The sequence below is a fragment of the Lycium ferocissimum genome, chromosome 8, assembly GCF_029784015.1.
Source record: "Lycium ferocissimum isolate CSIRO_LF1 chromosome 8, AGI_CSIRO_Lferr_CH_V1, whole genome shotgun sequence".
In the NCBI taxonomy this organism is placed as follows: Eukaryota; Viridiplantae; Streptophyta; class Magnoliopsida; order Solanales; family Solanaceae; genus Lycium; species Lycium ferocissimum.
Genome location: NC_081349.1, coordinates 11,053,426 through 11,078,947, shown reverse-complemented (window position 1 = coordinate 11,078,947; position 25,522 = coordinate 11,053,426). Strand labels below are relative to the sequence as shown.

Below are 25,522 nucleotides of genomic sequence, written 5' to 3'. Positions count from 1 at the left end.
AAAAAGGAGGGAACAAGGGGAATATATCGGGAAATGCTAGAAAAGGAAGCAAAAAAAAGAAGGAAATCTCAAAAGTTTCCCTATAAATTAATTTAGAGGATGACAGATAAAATTGCCTCTTTAGTTGCATTTGGACCATAACTGGTCCTGTAACTGAGCAGAGTAAGAAAGGTGAAATTTCATTTGATGCTGGAATGCTGCAGATTAGTCTAAATACAGAGGTGAAAGCGTCTCATAACAAGGATCTGCAAGTTCAGTCTGCAACATGCAGATCTTCTGATTATGCCGGAGCAGAAATGACCATTAAGGAAGTGGAAACTATCTCTACTGCTCCCTCCGATGTGAAGGTTGCTGAAGGACATGGAAACTCTAGTCAAAGTAAGAAGAAAAAAACAAAAAAGAAAGAGGTTTCCGCTTATATTAATGATGTTTCATGTGCCCCTTCAGAGATGATTGATCCTCCTGCTAATCATTCTGTTCAAGGGTCTAATCAAGATAAAAATGCATTGTCTGCCAGCAAAAGAGAGGGGGCATCAGAACAAGAGTCTAAGAGTGCCTGTGCTGCAGGTTCTCATCAACAAGCTGAGAAGGTAACCTGCACTAAGAAAGAGCTTCTGCCCATTGAGGAAAAGGGAAATGAGGCTCAGCATTTGCTGCTTAACCAGACTGATAAAAATCGGGGAACTGTGAGCATTGTAGAAAAGAGACTGAAAACAAAAACCAAAAAGAGCCAAAGTTCTAAGAAGAGCAAATCCATTTTGACTATTCAAGACCAAGAAGTCAGTCACAAAGAATTAGCAGCTTTACATGATAATCTGAGAGATGTGAACCCTCTGCCAGAGCCAATGGAGATGGACGAGTCAGGTAAAAATAGTCATGTTGATCAGTTGGCTTTTACCAAGTTGGAAAATCTGATAAATTCTGGTATTGATTCTAACTCGGAGAGTTCTAGGAAAGATGTCAGAAATGCTGACTCGTTTCGAGTACCATCTCATACTTTAGCTAAGGGTACAGTACAGGAGATGCATGAACCCGACATGAATACTGATAAGAGCGAGGGCATAAACTTCAAGCAATATTTTCTTCCTGGCCAACATGGAGAAGTTGCATCAAAGAAATCAACAAAGTCAAACAGAGAAACAAAAGCTGGCAGAAAATTGAAGGATGGTATGACTTCTAAAGGAACTTCAGAAGATATCTTGAACTCGAGAATTGAGGTGGCACTTCCGAGTCGCTCAAGTGCTCAGGGAGATAAAACTCTTGATGAAGCTGGAAAGCTTGCAACTTTTGATGCTCCTGCTTACATGAAGAAAAGTGAAGAATCTATGGACGAATCTACGTCCAGCTCTAGCTCAAAAGGTTCTGACAGATTCCCCGAGGACAATAGACGGCAAACAGGTTCAGAAATCCAAAGTTTGGCTACCAGAAATACAAAAACGAGAACCGGAGACATTGAGGATCTTACACAACCTAAGAAAGGATTGCTTCCTACACCAGGGCCGAAATTTGTGGATAGTAGATCGAGAAGGTCTGACAGTAAGGGTGGTGGAAAATCTGATTCTTCGACTGAGACTCCATCGGATTATTCATCTTCTTCTGGCGACTCAGCTGAAGGAAGTGAAATAAGTCAGGCTTCAACTCCAACTGGTAATTACAAATTTGATCGGCTTAATTTTTCCTTTCATGTCTTGACATTCCTATATGTTTTTATTCCACTGACCCCCACAAAAATTTGAGACCTTTTTACTCAAACAAAGCTATGTTACTCATGTTAGGCTGGTAAACCATCTGCCAGGCTTGGTATGGTATCCTATCAAGCCAATTGAAAATTTGCTAAACATAATATCAGGCAACATAAGCACAGTCTATATGTTCTTATGCCATTTACATCCACAAAAAGTTGAGACCTTTTACTCAAACAAAGCAATGTTACTCATGTTAGGCTGGTAGACCAATTGAAAATTTTGCTAAACATAAGATCGGGCAACATAAGCACTGAGTGCCCAGTCTGCAATGTTTCTGATTTCCAAATAGCGCCGAATGCAATCCTCCCACCCAATCCCCCTCCCCGGCAGGAAACCATTGAAAGGAAAAGATGAGAATCATTTCTACTTTGTGGGCTTAGTCATTCCTATGGCATGCCAAAATCATGATTCCCAAGTATTAAACCATATGAAGGACCCCTTATTTTGCTATGGATAATGAATCGATGTAAACATATATCTGAAATACATTTCATAATTTCCTGTTTCTCTCTATCTTCATTCCTTTTATAAGCTAATTTCTACTTTCTATATGTTGACTTGATAGGAGCTAATGTTGCAAAACACAATGATGCTGGTGCAAAGCATAAGGCCAAATCAAAGTAAGTGAGAAATCTAATCTTTTTTTTTTTTTTTTTCCTTATGCCCTTAGTCAAATGATTCTTTCTGACGGTAGATTACTGTTTATGAACGAGTCCTCTTTGATTTGCCTGGTTGTCTCTGGTTTATAAATTCTTGCAATCAAGTCCATAGATCTTTATCTCCCCCCCCAATTTTTTTTTTGGCTGGGTTTTTTGGGGGGGGGGGGGGGGGGGTTTCTTCGAGGCTATGTATCCCTGCCAAATTCTATCCTACTCTTTATTCTGATTTGCGCTGAAACACTAGGCGGTAGCTTGCTCTGATGGAGAAAACTTAAGCTATGATCTCTTGACGTTACTCTATTTTGTCATCATGTCACTTGTGCACAACAGTTAATGAACCCTGTCGACTATCCCCATGGGGGTGGTGAAGGGAGAGCTGCAATTGGTAGAAAAAAACCCACAACCCCTTGGGTTTATCCTGCACTTGGAAGAAGTAGAAAAAGGCATAAATATAGTGATAATTTGATTCTTCGTCGCCGTAGTAAATAGGAGAGAAAATCGAACTTAATTCTTCATTTTTACAAAAACTTTACAAAAAAAAAAAAAAAAAAAATAGAAGCAAGCTTCTGAGGTGTTCACTAAAAAAAATCCCTTTGTAGCAAATCACTTATCTAATATTTTATGAATTATGGGCGAACGAGGGGAATTGAACCCGCGCATGGTGGATTCACAATCCACTGCCTTGATTGTCTATGATTGGCAAAGGCTGTTAAGACAGGTTGAGAAAACTTAAGGATGACATGTTTCCAAAGTTAATACTCTAGTCATTGAGACGGGAATATTTGCATGTGGGGAATTCTGGTGTTTTAGCAACTAATTTAGTACGTTTTGAATTGTCTTAAGTTATCTGTGCACTTTCTTTATTCGTCCAATTTCTGGTGCTTATAATCACAGTGAATATTCCAACAGCTTTTTAGGTGATGACATAAGCATGGATGTGATTCTGAGAAGCTCTAGCCGTTTCAAGAAGGCTAAGGTTATGGCTGCTCAATGTCAAGATGAAGAAAGTCAGCCTGTTGATGTTGTCCCTGATAGTCTAGCAGACACTCAGAATCAGTAACTCTCTTCTCTTTGGTTGCTAGTGAAATCCCCAATTTTTGGTACACAATCATCTCTCCCCAGCACCCTCCACCTTTTCTTAATCGTCTTGTCACCTGGGGCTTCTCCAAAGCAATAAGAAAATGAAAAAGAACAAGGAGAAAAATGTTTCTTGCCTGCATGTATTTACGTATTATGATTAAAGGTTACTCAGGAGTAGAGTGTGCACAGATTTATATCCCATGCACATTACGTGATTTTGGTTCTCTAATATTGAAATTTTATCTGGTCTTGATTATGTTGTGTCATTGTAATTCATTCAGTAGTTGAAACCTAACGAGAGATTGCTTGCAGTTAGGGGTGTTTGCAGTATGGTACAATTTTAGGCATTTTGATTTGGTATTTTTGGTATTAAGTTTCTTAAAATGTTATATCAATATGATACCTAATTAAATTTGGTATGATCGGTTTCTCTCCTTTCAGTCTCAGTTTATTCGGTTCGATAACTTCGGTTAGTTCGATTTGGATAGAGCATTGTAACTTTATTTATCTTACGAGGTAAAAGAATCTTGAACAGAACACTAAAATAAAATAAAGTGCTCTCTAGAACGTTCAATTTGCAAGAGTGCATAAAAAGGAAAGACATACGTTTATGAAATTTTGGATCAGACTACTATCACTCTTATCAGTTTTGAGATAAATATAGAAATCTAGGAATCTAGGCAAATCAAAATTTGCAGTTGAACTTGAATGTAATGAACGTCCTTTTTCCTTTAGGAAAAAGTAAATTAAAGATAATTCAACATTTTAGTTTAATTTCTTATTATCACAATATTTCATTTGGGATTTATCAAGCAATGATATGAGAATGAAACTATAATTTGGTATCTCTCCTATTTAATAAATTAGTGTCAAGCAGACACGCCAATTTTCTGATGCTGATGATAGATTAAACATCTTCACAATCGGAAATGTGTGTTATGCAAATTCGTAATCTTTTACTCTTCAAATAAAAAAATGACCTATAAGTTTTAAATAATAAGGAAAGGGTGAAAATCATTTTCACCCCCCAACTTTGCTTTAAAAATCAAACTCCCCCTTCAACTATGAAAAATAGACATTCCCTCCCCCCGGCCCTTTATCCTAGGCAATGTCTATTTTACCCTTGCATTTTCAATCCTCCATCCATGTAATATCTTTTTATATTATATAAAATTTAATTTTGTTTAACCTACGTATTTATACATTTTATTTAAATTCATATTATAGAGAATAATCCATTTATAAATTTATCACAAAATCAAATATTACTTTTTATGATTGATATTTTAATATGACACGCATTAGGTGTATCTGTGTATATATATAGATGTATATATATGTATAAATATGTGTGTGTGTGTGTGTGTGTCTCTCTCTCTCTCTCTCTCTCTCTCTCTATATATATATATATATATATATATATATATATATATAGAGGCGTATTTATGTATTAATTTTGGGTCACGTGAACACATGGTCACTCGACTAAACTCGATATATTATGTGTATAATTCTGAAAATATATCTAATATTACCTGAAGGAACACATGGTCAAACTAGGCTGAGTGGAGCATTGGTTAGGAGCTTTGTTTATTTCCTCAAGATCTCGAAGCCGAATCGGAGCTCCCGCACATTCTATGCTTTTATTTTCTAAAGCAGTTATTTAACTTTCTTTTTAATATTATTCTAAATTATTTTTCTTCTATAATTTTAATTACCCAAAAGTAAAAAACGTGTTTCTTTTTTATATTACATCTAATGAATTTTTTCCCCTTTATTTCTAATTACCCAAGTCCCAAAAGGCAAAAGAAATTAAAAAACCCCATAAGCCCTAAGCTGCAATGAACCAAAGGCAAAAGAAATAAAAAAATCTCATAGCTAATGGTGAACCCATCCTCTTGAAATTCTGAATTCGCCTTTTATATATATATATATAGTTAAGTTTCACTTCTCTCTTATTCGCTATTGTCAATATATAAACGAGTTTTGATTGTCATTAATGAAATATTTTAAATTATGAATTAAAATTCAATTGCGATATAAATAGATAATCTTTTAGGAATTTGTTATATATAGAATATACCGCTATTTTTATTAATTATTTTATATTACCTTCATTGAAATATATTTATAAAATTATTATTACATGTTACTTTTACTTGTATAAATAGATATCAGAGTTTTGATTATTAGTAAAAGAAAATTCTTATTCTTCCCATTTATTTCATTATAGAACAGCATTAAGTTATATACTCAACTGGTGTTTCTCACTTTTCTTTTTCCGTCTCGAAAATAAAATATATTTTTTTAATAGAAAATTTGTTACATAGGTTAAAGAGATAAAAAAAAAAAAAGATTTTTAAAGAAGTAAAAGAAAAAAAGAAAAGTTGATAATGTAAGGGTAAAATAGGAATTTTAAAAAATCAATTAAGATATAGGGGGGAGAATGACTATTGTTCAAAGTTGAGGAAGGAGTTTGATTTTTAAAGCAAAGTTGGGAGGTGAAAATCATTTTCACCCGGAAAGGAAATAACCCTCTTTTAACACTAAGGTCAATTATAAGTAATCAAGCAATCTCTTTAAAAAGCTTCAATGGATTTTATAGTTACACTGGATGAGTGGTTCTCATGCTATGCCTGTGCATAGTACGGGCATATGCACGACTTGTTCGTATATAAAAAAAAAATTAAAAAAAAAATAATCTAAAAGGTTCTTAAACATAATGCATGAGACATAATTAGATGAATTTATGTACATTAAAAAAAAAAAAAAAAGACAAGAGCTAGTTTAATTGAGACTTGTATGTTAACTATTGAATTTGTCTGCGCTTCGCGCGGTCATAAAAGACACGAATAATTTACTAATATAAATAGAAGAGGTATTTATGATAAATATATATTTGTAAATTCACTAAACAGAAATACAAATCATTTTTAAAGATATGATGAAAATTTTCGTACTTCAATCAATATTATAAATTAGAAGTTGTCCATGAAAGTGTACAGACGGGCCGACTAAATAGACTATATTGTAAAGTTGATATGTATTTCTTAATCAATTATTTGCTTGATTTCTTAAAATGTTGGAAGTTTGAAGAAAAGTTTTATCCTTTTTTATATAAATAATAATGTCTTTATCTAATACATATTTAATATATGCATATATAAGTCAGGATTTTGAAATATTTTTTAAGAGTTTCTCCATACATAAAAATAATACAAAATAGAAAAATACAACAACAAAAAAACTACACTCTGTTGGCCGTTTTTATATAAATACCCAGATGTACAATTTGATTTCGTAGAGAAAAACGTTTAGTTAGTAGTTAGCAGACTTCCAACAAAGTTATAATTGGACTAAAAGAAATTATAATCTTATGACAATCAGAAATTAAAATAAAAATCAAACTAAAAGGGAATCATAGAAAGAATATATTGAAAAATAAGTGAAGAAAATAATAATACAATAAGCACATCATTCTTACTACCTTAATCATGAAAAATAGAAGGAAAAGGTACCAAATCAATACATGATTTTTCGTCTTGTCGAGATCTACTCTCTCAAACCGATCATCATTCAAGAATCGTCATCATCATCTTCTTCTTCTTCTTCTTCTTCTTCTTCAAGTCAAACTAAAGCATGACTATTATATTGCACTAAATATGATAATATCACTACTTCAAATATGGAATGAAAGAAAACATTGAATATATAGGTTCGCATTAAATGAAAAATATGAATTTATATAGATTTTAATATCTCCCTTTTCTTTTACCATTTATCAAATTCTTCGTTCAAAAGTTATGGACTTTTAAATTTAATATTTTCCCTTATTCTTTTCATTTCTCAGCTCTGAAAATTCTTGGTGATCATAAATTCACAGCCTTTCAAATATATCCGTACATTTGTCCTAAGTTACTAATTTGAACCAAAAGAAATTTCAGACTTACGACATCATAAATTCATGTAAAAATTAAACTAAAGAGGAATCATAGAAAAAAGATACGGAAACGATGAGTAAAGAAGAAAATAATACAATATTCACATCATTCTTACGACCTTAGTCATTAAAAAATAGAAAGAAGAATTATGGAATCAATGCATAATTTTCCGAGCTCTTGTCGACTTTCACTCCCACAAGCCCATCACCATTCAAGAACCTCGACCACCTCCTCCTCCTCCTCCTCCTTTAAACCAAACTAAAACATAAATATAATAGTGCATAAATATAACAACATTATTACTTCAAAAATGGAATGAAAGGATAATTTTGGATAGGTTCTCTTGAAACAAAAAGTATGAATTTATATAGATAAAAATAAAGGAATACCATAACATATCTTAAATTTTTAAATTAAATATTTGGGGGTTATGAAGGTGAAATTTTAAAGCAAATAAATGAGAGAAAAGAAAACAAATAAAGGAGAGATAGATAATTGCAAATGGTAATAAGTGCTGTAGGTACGTGGGCAAAAAACGGATATCAGCACTTTATTGGCTACTTGTTGGGATTAATTAGGATAATCAAATGAAGTAGAATTTTGTAGAATTTTCTTTCTTTATTAATCCAATTTTATTAAATAGTTTAAATGGAAAAAATGGAAAAAAAAAAGGAGAAAAAGATAAATGCAAATACCGTGTAGAGAGGTGGTGTCCACACGACTATGTTTATCTTAGTTTATATATATATATATATATATATATATATATATATATATATATATATATATATATATATATATATATATATATATATTCTTTTAAGACATTTGGGTTTTTATAATTAATAAGACAATTAAGAAAAAGGAGAAACACTCCAAAAAAAGGAATTAGCCGCACCGAACGTGGGTTGACAACTTGACCCTTAAACTTCAACCGATTGTTGACAAATTACATACAATATATATATATATATATATATATATATATATATATATATATATATATATATATATAAATAGCAAAGAGGAAAAAATCAAGATTATTCTAGATTTTATAGCAAAATTAAAAGAGAAAAAAGCAAAAAATTGAGAAAAAAGATAAATAGGAATGGTGGCTATAGAGAAGTGCCACATCACCTTGTTTATGTTTAGCTTTATATTATATATAGATTGCATAAAAATCAAGTTGATGATTTGATTAACTACACAATAAGTATGGACAGATTGAAATAAGTCTGTGAAATGGCTTTAGTGGAGCTCTCGACTCTAAGGCACCCAAATTCTCTGATAGTCGAAGGCTCCACCAACATATTTTCACCGGCTTATTCCCCCAACAGAGACAAATATAGGATTTATGGAAATGGGTGGACTACCAAAAACAAGAAGAAAAAAATGTATTAAGTATTTCGAGTCTTCCAGGTAAATAACTCAACCTTCAATCAAGTGCACCATTTAGCATTTTTATAGTATGAGTTCCAACGGATAATATTATACTAATTTTTTAAAATATATACATATAATATCTAATTTTATGGATAGACCATGGATTCACGTGCCCCAAATTAATAATTTGATCTAATATAGACAAATTTAAATAAGCCAGTGACATGATTTTGATAAGACAAATATGCAGACACATCAACAATAATAAATATATATAAATATTATGATTAATTATATAAATGCATAATTTAATTTATTAGTAACAGTTTGCTATAAAGCAACAATAAATATAGGTAAAATGTCATCCTTTGACATTTACTACATACAACTACCCTAATATATAAACTCTGTGAGTAGAGGTATAAACTTCATTTGTCATGCCTAGTGTACTAACCGAAACCTCGATTCTGATAGTAATCTAAATTCATGCTGACTACGGAAATTCAGACTCTTTCACTTCTCCTCGTACCTCTAGTAATATGAGGATCAATAGTGTATTGGAAAGGAGTTGTTAGAAGTTAGAAGTAGTTATTATAAGTTTCTGTGTTTTACTTTCGTCCCCAGTAGAATTAGGTTGGAGTCATTTGAGTTTATGCATTGGTCCAACAATTTTCTTTTAGTTATTTTAGTTCAAAAGTTAGTTATGCCAGCTCAGTCATTCACGTGGACTGAGGCGATTGCCTTCTTTCTTCCCTATATCATTTGTGCATGGCTTAAGGAGCAGGTTTTGGTAGGTAATCAGTTGTGATTGCAAAATTTTGTTTGTTCATTTTCTTTTCAATTTTAGATTTTATTCTATGGTATTCTACCATGACCGGCGAGTTGAATGATGTCCTGAATCGACTAGATAGAATGAATGTGGATGTGGCCAACTTTACGATGCGCCAAGATCAGCTAGAGATGGTACATAAAAATTCATTTTGTGAACTAAAAGAAGCAACTGGGGACGAAACAGAGCTCCGATAAAGAGAAACAACCAGTTCCACCTCCAATGAACTCATCGGGGAACCTATCAGGTACTCAAAGAACTTTTCCATCACACACCATTTCCTAATCATAGAACTGGTCAAAATTATTGGCAACCGTGTTTCCACAGCCTCAATTGCCGACGAGCTTGAAAAAGAAAAGAGAACAAATGGAAAAGATTTTCGGAGTCAACAAGGAACAAAAGACTTAGGATAAGTATTTTGTTTGGTCTGAATATGACACGGATGGGCTGATAATTTGCATGGGCTGATAAATTATTGGGCTACACTATTTGGGCATTAAAGATGGTCAAGTCAACACTTTCACTTCCTTTTTGGGCCTGCATATTTCTGAAGCCCTTTCCTCACCTTATTAACAATGTATAGATCACACACTATAAATGACACTTTGTAGATAGGATTCCTTTTACTCATTATTAATTTTTGATGAGTTGTACATAATAGGTAGTTAGTTTTCTTGTTGCACATTTTTATTATTAGCACTTTAGTCCTTACAATTTCGCAATTTAGTCTCGGGACTTTTGTATAAAGGAACACTGATGTACGGTGTTGGATAGAAAGAAAATATCGCGTAAAATTTCCCAACTTAATTCTTCATAGGATTTCTATACGAAATCCAATATGGTATCAGAGCATTCTTAAGGGAATTTCTGGTTCTTCTCTCGTTTTCTTTCTTCTAAATAGTATTGTCTATTTTTCCTTCTTCCAGTGGCAAAATGGCTACTGATCTTGATACTGCAGTTGAGAAATCATCATCTTCAAATGAAAAAAATATTGATACAGTTCCTTGCTCTCATGCTTACTACTTGAGCCCCTCAGATTCACCTGGAAACAACCTCATTGTCCTTTTTGATGGTTCCGCATGAAAAATTGGAAAAGGGGGGTGTTTTAATTTCTTTATCGACCAAAAACAATTTGTGTTTTATCAATGAAAAAAAGCCGAAATACAGAGGAAAACTCACCTCTCTTTGAACGATGGAGTAGATGTAATGACATGGTACTTGCTTGGCTTTGAATTCCTTAACAAGAAATTTAAAGCGTCATCTATTGCACAGCCTGACCCGAGCTGTGGAATGAACTGTAGGAAAGGTATGGACAACCTGATGGAGCAAAGCTGTTTCAGGTACAAAGGGATCTGAACAATATTGTTCAAGGCACTAATGACATAGCCAGTTATTTCAACAAATTAAAGAAACTACGGGATCAGATGAAGGTATTGAATACTTTTATGACTTGTGGTTGTGATTGTAAGTGTGGAGCTGAAACACACAACCATAAGATGAATGAAGATATTAAACTATTAATTTCTTGTAAGTCTAAAATAAAATGTACTCGGCGTAATGGGAGCATTTTAATGATGAAACCTCTTCCTTCTATAAGTCAGGCATACTATTTAATATTACATGAAGAATCACAGAGAGAAGTAAGGTCTGGAAACATGGCAATCCCAGATTCAAGCGACTTTTAATGCAACAAAAGTGGAATGGACACGGAAACAATCGTCCCAGTAGGCGGTACACAGAATGCAGGAGCAAATTTCCAAAATACTGCACAAAGGAACAACCTATACTGCACTTATTGCAAGAAAACAAATCATGTGAGAGCTAAGTATTACAGGCTGATTGGATACCCCGATGATTATTTTACAAACAAGCCAAAGAAGAATGTTACCACTGCAAAGGCTAATCTTTGAACGAATGACAACACTACGAGCATGAGAAGCGAAGAACCGAATAGGTTTTGGAGAAACAAAATCAGCATCTCATGAAAGGGAACATGTCTGACATTATCAATTCACAAGGTTTTACAAAGAGTCAGTGTGAATAAATGATCCACATGTTTCAATCTATCCATAATGGAAAATCACAAGCATCAGGTTCTGAGGTCCATTCTGCTAATATGACTGGTATTACATCTACTTTTCATGCCAATTCTTCTTATTTTTCCACCCTAACCTCTAACCCTTGGATCATAGACACTGGGGCCTCTCAACATATGACCTATGATAAGTCAACGCTGAAAGACATCAAAATACTTCCTAGTCCTATTTCTGTAACACTGCCCAATTCATATAAAGTATCTGTTAACCGCTTGTGTTGGGACGATTCAACGACCAATTCTCTTACTCTCCACAATGTGTTTTATATTCCTTCTTTTAGCACAACTCAAGTTTTCGGTGAACGATTTTGTGTACAAAGTGGACTAGGTGTTCTATTTCATCGAATTTGGTTGTTTTTCTTCAGACCTTTCATCCAAGCCAGGCATTTTTTGCGGTGAAGCTGATGTACAAGCCTTTATATGCTGAAAAAGGATAACACCGTCGATCCCTCTTTCAAGCTGTCACAAGTCTTTTAGTTCAACAGTAGTTTACGCTTTTACATTTACATTTCTAAATGTCATGTTCGGTCAAACATGCGGTGTCTAGTATTGAGTCTTTTTGTTCGAAAGTCGGTTGAGTCCTAAAAATTGTCTGATCCTTTTGTTAATAAATAAATGTCACTTTTGAGAATTTTAATTCACAAAAACTTTGGCATTATAGATTGGGACATTTACCTTACAATTCAATGAAACACATTAAAGGCATTTCTACTTTTACCACACAGAAATGTGAATTCCTTTGTGATATTTGCCCTTTGGCCAGACAAAACAAGTTACCTTTTCCACACATAGTTTTGACTTATCCATATAGACACTTGGGGACCTTACAAAACCAAAACTTATAAAGGATAGAAATATTTTTTAACTATAGTTGATGACCATTCAATAACTACATGGACTTTTTTACTCTCCACCAAGTCTAATGCATTTCCAGTTTTACAGGCATTTCTAGGTTATGTAGAAAGACAATTTGACAAAAAGGTAAAAGTGATCCGATCAGATAATGCCTATGAGTTAGGTACAAGAGTGTTACCCTCTGATTTTTTTTGCCTCATAAGGTATTGTGCACCAAACCATATGTGTAGCTACCCCACAACAAAATGGGGTAGCAGAGAGAAAACATAAACACCTTTTGAAGGTTTGTAGAGCACTCTTATATCAATCAAAACTACCTTCTAAATACTGGGGAGAGGCTCTTCTCACTGCTACTCACCTGATAAACCTTTTTTCTTTCGAAGTTCTAGGCAACATCGTCCAGCATGAAAAATTATTTCATAATAGTTCATATTACATCTATCTCAAGCCTTTTGGTTGTTTACGTTTTGTCTCTACCCTGTCGGCTAACAGAGACAAGCTTGCACCTAGAGCTTTTCCTAGTATCCTTTTGGGTTTTCCATTTGGGAAGAAGGGTTACAAGGTTTTAAACTTACAAACTAGACAGGTTGTGATCAGTAGAAATGTTAAGTTTTTTGAGTCTATTTTTCCTTTTACTAAATCAGAACCTTTATCCAGGTTATTCCCAGGATCTTTTCAATCACATGACACTTTACACACAGAACCTGATGCTCCTATACCTTTTACACATCCACATGATGATCCACCTGCTCCACTTTGATTCACTCTCCATCTCCTACACCTGTTGACCCGTTTAGATTCTACTCCATCCTCTCCTACCACTTTGTCACTCCCCATATTTCTACACAAAGACCATCCTCCCCTCTTTGTGCCGGTGTTATCTCGGCGAAGGTACGCGCGGATCAAATCCGAGGTTGCTTTTCCTAGACATCTAAATGATTTCATTTGCAATACTGCTTATTCAGTGATGTCACCCAACCCTTCTCTTTTTCCTCTTATTTGTGTTCCTTATTCTTTTTTGAGCTCACATAATCAAGTCATAACTAATTCTATTCATGAGATCAAAGAACCAACATCTTACCTTTAGGCAGTTGAACACTCTGGATGGAAACATGCCATGGATCAGGAAATCCAGGCTCTGGAATCAAACTCCACGTGGGATGTCGTACCTTTGCCCTCAGGGAAGAAACCCCTGCCCTGCAAATGGATTTATAAAGTTAAGCTGAAATCCGATGGAACTTTAGAAAGATTAAAAGCTCGTCTAGTGGTGAGGGGGATATACAAAAAAGAGGGGATCATTCAACGAAACTTACTCTCTCAAGGTGGTAAAAATGACTACCATTCGTTGCATTATTTCAGTTGCAGTCAAAAGGAACTGGACCCTCTTCCAGCTTGACGTCAATAACGCCTTTCTTCATGGCGATTTGGATGAAGAAGTGTATATGCGTTTTCCACCGGGGTTGTCTCCCCCTTCTCGTTCCCATGTCTGCAGATTGCGTAAGTGCTTATGGCGTAAAGTGTCGAGCAATGGTATGCCCTTGGTAACTTTTGGTACTCGTGGTTTCACATGTTCATTAAAAGGGAAAGTAAACAAGAAAGTGTAACAGGTGCAGTTTGAGTGGGGCATACGAGGTATGTTCATTATTTTCATACTGTTGTTGATATTGGGAGCCCTGTGTGGCTGTGATATGATATGATATATATATATATACATATATGTGTGTTGTACAGTGAGACTTGTTGGTATTTCGCGTGCAAAGTTTTGAGATAGTAAGAAAATATAGAGGAAACTACGCCAAAATTTTCCCATAAATAAAAAGAGAATGAAATATAGGTTTGTAATACGACTTGAAAGGTCGTGCCGATAGTAATGGTAAGATCTGGCTAAGCTACGAGTACGGCTGACATCGAGGAAGAAGTAATAGTATGATTAAGACAAGAGTAAGGAGGAAAAGAATTGTGATGTATATGAATGTATGGATAAGACAACTTGTGAAATATTAAGGATAAAGTGGACCAGAAAGGGTAAAGGGTTAAGGAGTGTTATGTTATAGGATTAATTATGAATAAGATATAATGTGAATGTAACGGGAATTGTTATGAAGATAAGTGAAGCCTAGTGAGAAAGTGGCCAAGGTTATGATGTGATCTATGTAGCTAGAATACAAAGGCAAGTGTGAAATGGAAAAACAAGCTATGGAACGAATAAGGAAGGGTTTGAGTTAAAGATTAAGAGACGACACGAGATAATGTGCCTAGAATGTTACAAGTGGAGTAAAGGGAATAACAAGAAGGAAAAGTTTAAACCGAGATATATTGGACCTTATCACGTTATTCGTAAGGTAAGAGGAGATGGAAAAGAAATATGATTGGCAGAAGAGATTGCGTGTTATAGTAATAAAAGAAACCCCGAGATCTTATAAGACCTTATGAGACTAATTGAACATTCGAGGACGAATGTTCTAAAGGGGGGAAGGATGTTATATCCCGTATTTTGTACGTTGGAATATTTTAAGTTGGCTGCGACAAGTTATGGACAAGACTTTCAATTTCCGATTTTGTTGATTTTGTTTTAATGCACAAGTTGCATATTCATCTTTTCATTGGCATAGAGTGTTAAGGGTAAATTTGGAATAAGGAAGATTTGGGGTTAAAAGTGAATTATGGAAAGTTAAGCATTTCATGGAAATTAAGGGCTAGAAGTGAAATAATTATTTCATGGAATGGCCAAAAGGGCCATGTGGCCGTGAGGTGGGCATGGGTCCCACCCATAGTTGGCTAATTATTTTAAGCCATAAAAGAGGACATGTGTTCATCTTATATTGTAAGAGATATATATATATATATATAGGCCAAGGGATGACCAAGTCAAGTAATTACTCATCATTTATCACTTTAGAAAGTTCAAGAAATATGGAGAAAGAAGGAGAAAGGCAATCGGCCATGGGGTGGCCCGAAAGCGCCTCCAAACTATTGATCATGAAAAATTCATTTCTTCTAGCTTTTCTACTAATTGGAAGGTCCTCGTTAACGTGGAGTAGTTGTCGGAGCAAGAAAACCGTTCGTTGTTGCCATGTACAAGCATAGCCGAGTGAAGAAGTGGGGTGAAGAATGTAAGATTCCATCTTCATTCATGTGTTGTGGGTGATTTGTACATGTTGTGATATGTGGAAATAAATGAAATTCATGAAAGTATGATGTTGAAGTTGTAGCCGTGTGTTGTATTGTGGCCGTATATATATGTGTGTTGTGAAGAAGTGAAGGACTACTTTTATTTAGTGTAATTTGGTTGTTGTGTTGCGGATTATGTGATGAAAATGAAAGTATTAGATGATACAAGTGGAAGTTGGGGCCGTTTGTGAGTTAATGTAGAAGTTAGTATATTGGTAATATAGTTTCTTGCATTTACATGAATGATATTGTAAAATGTGGTTGTTGATATAGTATGTGAATTTTGAAGAAGGAAATGTGTTGTTGTGGTTTCTATGGAAGTTGAAAGATTTACGGTGGCTTGGTATGTTGGTTGGGTTGTTTCGATCATTGTGCGAATTGTTTGAAATGTTTTTGAATCTTGATTGAATGATCTTGGATTAGTACTTGAACTTGTGAGCGTTGATGTTAGCTTGAAAGAATGTGGTTGAATTGCATGTTATGGAATGTCGTCGAATTATGTAGAAAGGAGTTACTAATATTAGAATGCGTTTCGAATTCATTATTGATGTTGTTGGAATGGTTGTTGGTATTGTTGTTGATAATATTGGCCGAGTTGAATTCTCGGGGTTGTTGAACTTATAGGGGAAATGCTGCCCAAATTTCTGTAAATAAAGTGATGGCTTGGGATTGAATCCTTAAGTACTTAAAGCTAATGTTTGGTGTTTAATGACGTTATTGTAGCTCTTGGAGAGCTCGAGACTTACGTTTGGATTAGCTTAGGAAGCGGGCGAGGTATGTGAAGCTTATCCTTCTTTTCTTTTGGCATGTCCTAGACGTAAGTAAGATATGATATGTTATGAGCCTTGGGGGTAACTCCACTCTTAAGTTCCGAGCATGTTTATGATTCATATTTGCTTCTTGATGTTGGCATCCTTATATGGTCAAGCTATGGTCTATATGTCTTTGATATGATTGGATTTAAAATGTTGAATAAACGGTTTTGTTCCTAAAGGATCCTATGTCTAAAAATGTCCGTAACTTTCATAGACAGAACCGGATTGCTTTGATATGCTCGTAAATGATTTCATAACGTATAATGACTTTAATTTTTATAGGCGGGCTCGGATTGGTTTGATGCCTGTCCGTGGGCCCCCGAGACTTTTCTGTGTTTGGTTCTAACGACCTATTTTTGAAAGAACTTAATGTAGCTACCATCCTGACCCCCGAGGGTTGAGTACCTTTTTATCTGTCGAGTTTGGACTGATGATTTATATGTTATATATATGTGATACGGAGTATGATCGGTTATAGCGGTGGTATGGTGGGGCAAATGGTGGGCAAACCTCGGCGGTACGGCGGGTCCCCAAAGTGGGGGGTGAGTGTAAGGCGCCTTAGGCGAATCGCATTGGTTTAGGCGAATATCGGTTAATGTCTTTCATATGATCTGTTATGATGTTATGATGTTATGATGTGTTACGGAGATATACGGAGTTATGAAAACCATATATATTCGAGATTTTTATGCATATGATTTTGATACGTAACTATGATTCCTAAAGGTCTATTTGATATGTGCCGAGTGACATTCGGAAGAAATTTGATTTGCTGTTGTACGGTTTGTAAATGACGGTTCATTTTGATTACTCTATTGAGTCTTTGTGAATGTTTTAAATTGCATATATAGTTTCTCACGATTCTGCTCGTGCATTCTGTTATTACCTCTTTCGCCGAGTCCCGGGCCGATATGTTATCGTGCGCCTTTGTGCTATATTCCGAAGTATGATGTGATTCTGAAGTATGATGTGATACGGAGTCTGATGTGATCGGAGGTATGCAATATTTCGAAGTATGATGTGTTGTGGCGCCAAAGATGGAGTGGCGACCACGTTCTGTCCGCCGGGTCCCATTACGGACCGTATGTGATATATGATATGATGATACGATGACATGATGATATGATGATTCTGTTCACCGAGTCCCTCACTGGAGGGCCGGGACACGTTATATATGCATATGTACGAGGTGATTATTTGCTTATGCCACTCAGTCCCATTATGGGCCGGATATGATACATGACACTGATATGCATGATTTGTATTTCAAATGCAAGCATTTTGGTATTTTGGTTATTATGCTCACTTTCTGTACCCCCTACTTCAATTATGACCTCGTTTCGTATTTCATGCTTTGCATACTCGGTACATATTTCGTGCGACCCCTTTCTTCGTTTCGTGCCGCGCGGTACTACGGATGAGTAGAGGACGTTAGGCGAGATATTCCGGCTAGATTGGCGAGCTCCATTTCTCTCGAGTCTTCCGAGTCGAGATTATTTATGTTGCGGTATCATGTTTTGTGCTAAAGACTTTATATGTGTATGAGATATCGGTTTTGTAAGCGGCTATGTGCGCGATGTATCATTACGCTTATTGTTACGTATTTGTTATGATTACGGTTTTATTTGATTTGATAAGATGAAAGGCATGTTTGTTTCGGAAAAAAGTTTTCATTATGTACTTACGTCATGTTTTGTAATGGTTATGAGTATCACTAGTCGGCGGGTTCGCTTCGGCCTTAAGTAAGGGTCGGTGCCCATCACATCACTGTCGAAAATTAGGGTGTGACAATTGGTATCGAGCGAGTTCGTCCTAGGGGTTGTACGCAAAGTCGTGTGCGGTAGGGTCCTGTTTATGGTGTGAAGCGCGCCACGTTTATAAACGGGAGGCTACGGGGCATCTAGGGTGGTTACTGTCACGTACGAGATCGTGCCATAGAGCCAAGTCAGGAAACGGATTCTTACCCCGATTTTTGATTGCGGCGGAAGAATGACATCGACGGAGAGAAAATAATTGGTGATATTGGAAGTTACTAAGCATGCGGGTAAGCAAGGGTACGAAGATATATATGTACGGTAATGTATTGAAGTACGATTGGAATGTAAAGTCAAGATTAAAAGGGAAAGTAAACAAGAAAGTGTAACGGTGCGGTTGAGTGGGGCATACGAGGTATGTTCATTAACGTCTTGTTGTTGATAATGAGAGCCCTGTGTGGCTGTGATATGATATGATATATATATATATACATATATGTGTTGGCCTTGTGAGGCACTGTTGGTATTTTCTGTGTTTGGTTCTAACGACCTATTTTTGAAAGAACTTAATGTAGCTACCATCCCGAATTTTGGGTTGATTACCTTTTTATCATCGAGTACGGAGACCGATGATTTATATGTTATATATATGTATTCGGAGTATGATCGCGCAGTATCGGAGGGGGCGGGGCAAACCCAATGGTGGGGCAAACCTAGCGGGGCAAACCCCTGGGGCAAACCTCGGCGGAATCCCAAAATGGGGGGGTGAGTGTAAGGCCGCCTTAGGCGAATCCCACATTGGTTTAGGCGAATCCCACATCGGTTAATGTCACCTCATATGATCTGTTATGATGTTATGATGTGTTACGGAGATATACGGAGTTATGAAAACCATATATTTCAGATTTTTATGCATATGATTTTGATACGTAACTATGATTCCTAAAGGTCTATTTGATATGTACCCGAGTGACATTCGGAAGAAATTTGATTTGGCTATTGTCTGGTTTGTAAATGACAGTTCGTTTTGATACCTCTCTATTGAGTCTTTGTGAATGTTTTAAATTGCATATAGTTTCTCACGATTAACCGTCGCGTTCCGTTATTACCTCTTTCGCCGAGTCCCGGGCCGTATGTTATCGTGCGCACCGTGCCATATTCCGCAAGTATGATGTGATTCCGAAGTATGATGTGATACGGAGTCGATGTGTGTTCGGAGGTATGCAATATTCCGAAGTATGATGTGTTGTGGCGCAAAGATGGAGTGGCGACCACGTTCCGTCCGCCGGTCCCATTACGCACCGTATGTGATATATGATATGATGATACGATGACATGATGATATGATGATTCTCGTTTCACCGAGTCCTCACCGGGAGGGCCGGACACGTTATATATGCATATGTACGAGGTGATTATTTGCTTATGCCACTCAGTCCCATTATGGGCCGGATATGATACATGACACTGATATGCATGATTTGTATTTCAAATGCAAGCATTTTGGTATTTTGGTTATTATGCTCACTTTTTGTACCCCCTACTTCGATTATGACCTCATTTTCTGTATTTCATGCTTTGCATACTCAGTACATATTTCGTACTGACCCCCTTTCTTCGGGGGCTGCGTTTCTTATGCGCGGTACCTACGAGATGAGTAGAGGGACGCCATCGTAGATATTCCGGCTAGATTGGCGAGCTCCATTTCTCCCGAGTTTCGCCGAGTCGAGTATTTATGTTGCGGTATCATGTTTTGTGCTAGAGACTTTGCGAACGGTGTCGTGTGTATGAGATGTCGGTTTTGTAGTTTCGGCTATGTAAGCCGATGTATCATTACGCTTATTGTTACAGATTTGTTATGATTACAGGTTTTATTTGATTTGATAAGATGAAAGGCATGTTTGTTTTCGGAAAAAAGTTTTCATTATGTACTTATGTCATGTTTTGTGGGCCCAGTATGGTTATGAGTATCACGAGAGTCAGCGGGTTCGCTCGGCCTTAAGTAAGGGTCGGGTGCCCATCACCCCCTGTCGGAAATTAGGGTGTGACAATCCAGGCTCTGGAATCAAACTCCACGTGGGATGTCGTACCTTTGCCCTCTGGGAAAAAACCCCTGCCCTGCAAATGGATTTATAAAGTTAAGCTCAAATCCGATGGAACTTTAGAAAGATTAAAAGCTTGTCTAGTGGTGAGGGGGGATATACAAAAAGAGGGGATCGATTACAACGAAACTTACTCTCCGGTGGTAAAAATGACTACCATTCGTTGCATTATTTCAGTTGCAGTCAAAAGGAACTGGCCCCTCTTCCAGCTTGACGTGAATAACGCCTTTCTTCATGGCGATTTGGATGAAGAAGTGTATATACGTTTTCCACCCGGGTTATCTCCCCCTTCTCCTTCCCATGTTTGCAGATTGCGTAAGTCGCTTTATGGCCTTAAGCAGGTGTCGAGGCAATGGTATGCCCGTCTTTCAGCTGCTCTTGGTACTCGTGGTTTCACATGTTCTCTGAATGATTACTCACTCTTTTTCAAGACTTCAGGCTCCCTTATCACTTTGCTGGCAATGTATGTCGACGACATCTTGTTAACCGAAAACAATCAACAGGAAATTGATGATTTAAAGAATATTTTGAATACAGAGTTTTGCATCAAGGATTTAGGCACTCTAAAATTATTTTTTGGGAATGGAACTTCTTCATTTACCTGATGGAATTTTTGTTACTCAACGCAAGTTTACTTTGGATCTCCTCTCAGAATATCCAGATATTGGCACAAGGTCCGCTTCCACTCCCATGGATCCCACAATCAAGATTACTACAGAATCTGGATCCCTTCTACCCAATCCCACCGCCTATCGTCGTCTCCTAGGTCAATTAAACTACTTAACACATACCCGTCCCGATCTCTCCTACACCGTTCAAATTTTAAGCCAATTTATGCAAAACCCTCGATCTGCACATCTTCACGCAGCCTACCATACCCTTCGTTACCTCAAGAGAGATCCCGGTCTTGGATTGTTCATGAACTCCTCCCCTTCTTTGACAATTACGGGGTTCTGTGACGCCGATTGGGCGTCTTGTTCAGACTCTCGTCGATCCGTAAGTGGTTTTTACCTCAGTCTTGGTGGTTGTCCTATTTCTTGGAAATCCAAGAAACAAGCAGTGGTAGCTTTATCCTCTGCAGAGGCGGAATATCGTTCCATGCGGCGTCTTGTAGCAGAAATTGCTTGGATCGTTCGTCTTTTTTCCGATCTATCCGTCTCTCCATCTCTCCCGATCTCTATACAATGTGACAACCAAGCAGCCATACATATAGCCAAAAACTCAGTTTTTCATGAACGTACGAAGCATATCGAATTAGATTGCCACTTCGTTCGCGAAAAACTCATCGATGGCCTTATTTCTCTGAATTTTACCCCTTCATCTTCTCAAATTGCAGATCTATTTACTAAGGCTTTAGCTGGACCCTTACATCGACACTTCCTGGGCAAGTTAGGAGTCCGATCCCCAGACTCCCACTTTAGGGGGGATATTGGCAACCGTGTTTCCACAGCCTCCATTGCCGATGAGCTTGAAAAAGAAAAGAGAACAAATGGAAAAGATTTTCGGAGTCAACAAGGAACAAAAGACTTAGGATAAGTATTTTGTTTGGTCTGAATATGACACGGATGGGCTGATAATTTGCATGGGCTGATAAATTATTGGGCTACACTATTTGGGTATTGAAGATGGTCAAGTCAACACTTTCACTTCCTTGTTGGGCCTGCATATTTCTGAAGCCCAAAATTTGCCTACTCACCTTATTAACAATGTATAGCATCACACACTATAAATGACACTTTGTAGATAGGATTCCTTTTTAGACTATTCTAGAATTTTGATGAGTTGTACATAATAGGTAGTTAGTTTTCTTGTTGCACATTTTTATTATTAGCACTTTAGTCCTTACAATTTGCAATTTAGTCCTCAGGACTTTTGTATAAAGGAACACCTGGATGTATAGTGTTGGATAGAAGAAAATATACAGAAAATTTCTCAACTTAATTCTTCATAGGATTTCTATACGAAATCTAATAAAAATAGACCCAACCAAGGCCCACAACCATCCAGACTAACCTCAGTCCAGCTACCTTCAACTCAAATTTAAATTCCACTCAATTCCTAATGTAGCAGTTTCCCATGTCCATAGTTTGAACCATGCTCGAAGCCTTCAGTCACAAGCTCTCTATAACTCCATCACAATACCTATGCAAAGTTGTCCTATTTAAGTCATCAACTGCCATCATACAACTTCCCTTTCCAAAACTTATACACTTCATATATCATCATCTTCCTCCCATTTTTCACGAAAAGACCATCACCGTACTGTCTAGATTGGAGTTTCCCAGGTTTAATGGGAATGACTTTGTGGCTAGTGGTATAGATATAGAATGGATCAGTTCTTCTTCTAGGTGACCATACCAACTATTCACTTTGATGGCATAGCACTCCAGTGGCATTAGGTTTGCATGAGAAGTAGATCTCATCTTCCATTTCCCCATCGATGAGTATCTACAGGCCTAGGATGACAGATTTTGAGCAGATATGATGACCCTATGACTGAGCTTGTCAAGCTTAGACAAACTGGAAGTGTGGCTGAATTTCAAGAGATCTTTGATAGGATTATGACTATACTTAATTTGGATCCAAAGTATGCCATTAGCATATTCTTGAATGGACTTAAGCCTGAGTTACGAGATGTTATTAGGATTCACAGACCATACTCTTTACCCCAGATATACCATCTGGCTAGATTACAAGAAGCTATTTTTCTCAAACAGTCTGAGGCTATGAAGAGCTTCTATCCAATATCCCACTCTCACAGAATTCAATCCTTATCACTAGCTTACTCCACTACTAAAACCAATTACAATCTAGTAATACATTTACTCAAACTCCAAATGATAGAGGAGGAGGAAGGAGGTTAACACCCGTTGAATTAAGTGAAAAGAAGTCCAAGGGCTAACGTTACTTGTGTGATGAGAAGTTTCAGCATGACCATGTTTGTAAGAACAAAGATCAATTGTTCCTTTTGGAGCATTAGGAGGACGAGAGGAAGAAAAAGGCAGTAGAAGAAGAGCTCTTAAATCTAGGAGTAGTAGTTAAAACTTGTGAGATATCTATAGCTCTTAATATAATCTAGAGAGTTATGGATATTGTAAAACTTAACATCTTGTGAGATATCTATCCAGGCTCTTAATGGAACCATAATTACAGAACCTTGAGAGTTATGGATATTGTCAACAAAGGCAACTTAACATCTTAGTTGACTTATGATATTGTTCTGGGAGTTCAATGGCTATATAACTTAGGAGAAATCAAGTTTAATTTCAAATAATTACCATGGATCTAGTAGGCATGATGGGTTGACAGCGTGGTTGATTTTGACTTTATCCGTGCAAGCCTATATGTGTTCAATTATTTATGATTAGAGCAACACCACTAGGATATGGAATCTCAAACGGACACACATCGATGGGATATGCGGAGTCATCATCAAATAGGTCATTGCAATGCTAAAATATGTCTACACTAGCTTGGATCTATTAGAAGTAGCCCTTTTGCTTCACTAGTAGTTTTGGTAGGAAAATATGATATTATTGCCCTTAAGAACTTGTGATATGATTTATCTAAGATCGGAATACCAGAGTCCAATGTGGTGCAATATTTAAGCATTGTGTACTTGATCATGCTCTTCTATTGCCTTTTCAAGCTTTTAAGGCTCGACGAATAACTTTTTTCAAAATCATCTCAGAATATTTATTTTTCGTATTTCTTATGACATCCTGAAGATATTGTTCTCGAGTTCAATGGCTATATAACTTCCATTGGAGAAATCATGTTTAATTTGACGCAAATGTTTGGCTCATAAATTACCATGGAGTTTGAAAAACCAAGGGCAAAATTGGAAGCGGAAAATGGTGAATCACCAAAAATATCATTGGCTTGGAAATGGAAAAAAAATAATAAGACAAGCTAGCCCCCTAAATTTAACTAAGTCATGTGATGATTAATTGACTCAGAATTTTCAAGACAAGAAAAGAAGGAGAGAAACAAGAAAAAACCAAGAACAAAAATAAAGATAGGAGGGACCTTCAAATTTTGATTCCAAAAAATTATTTTCTTGTTGTTCAATTATTTAACAACTTGGTGCAATTAGAGCAACACCACTAGATAGTCGTGAAGTAAAGAAGAGTAGTAAGAATTCATTCTTTTATCAAACAATAAAGGAAGAATTATGAGAATATGGAAGTTTGCATGGTGGATATATATACATGTATATGGCCGTGTATGTAAATGAGCACAAAATTATATTTAGGGAATGGTATATAAGATTTTCCACCGTTTCCGTAAAGGGAACATGTATGAGTTAAGATCATGCAGGAATACCCCAGAGATGAATTAGATAGATGCTGGAATGGTTTTGATATGAGAAATGAATATGGTTTTACATGTACCCTTAGTTTATGTTTAAATGATCTCAAATTAGTGAATGAATATGTAAACGTTCATGTTGGTTCGAATGTGCGGAATTGGGTTGAAAGTTGACTTACTAGCTGGATTGGGTTCGTATTGTTGTTAGTATGGTTGTTGTTATCGAGTTCCATTCTCGGGTTGTTGTTGACTATTTTGAGCCGAGTTGAATCTCGGGGGTGCCACATTTATTTTGCTTCGGTAGCCAAATAGAAATCAAGATTAGTTTTGCATGTAGGAATGACCAATATGATGGTGAAGAGCAGAAAGGATGTGTGTCCTGGACTTTAGGGATTTAGAAATTCTGAGAATACTATTCATTCAATACAATTGAATCATAAAGCTTGCTTTTGGATATATGTTTCCACCTTCGTACCTTTTGCAAATGAACCCGATCGGAATTATTGTTAGCCACCTCATTTGACCCGGGTGGGCCCGCTATCCCCGATATTTCTATTATGCAAATGAATGATTTTTATATTTAAAAGATTAGCTACTCTTCTATTTATTACTTCCGTTTTAAATACCGTTAAGTTCTTGACGTGCTTTGATATGTATCACGAATCCGAATATTCCGTTCGACATAATCCTCCGTGGTGTCCGAAAGGTACGTACTATGATCCGTCGATTTCATTGATTTGGTTTGACATTGATATGCCTCATAGGATACATTCGCATTAGTT

The 25,522-nt window shown here is 36.4% G+C and overlaps 1 protein-coding gene across 1 annotated transcript in view; it reads left to right on the top strand.

Annotated features, from left to right (window-relative positions):
* LOC132066017 (uncharacterized) overlaps positions 1 to 3,737 on the top strand; it is a 4,196-nt gene extending 459 nt beyond the window's left edge. Inside the window, exons 2-4 of the mRNA XM_059459422.1 lie at positions 125 to 1,647; positions 2,311 to 2,365; positions 3,299 to 3,737. Coding sequence (XP_059315405.1) covers positions 125 to 1,647; positions 2,311 to 2,365; positions 3,299 to 3,464 — 1,744 coding nt within the window. The 3' untranslated portion in view covers positions 3,465 to 3,737. The remainder of the gene's footprint in view (positions 1 to 124; positions 1,648 to 2,310; positions 2,366 to 3,298) is intronic.
* The last annotated feature ends 21,785 nt before the right edge of the window (positions 3,738 to 25,522 follow it).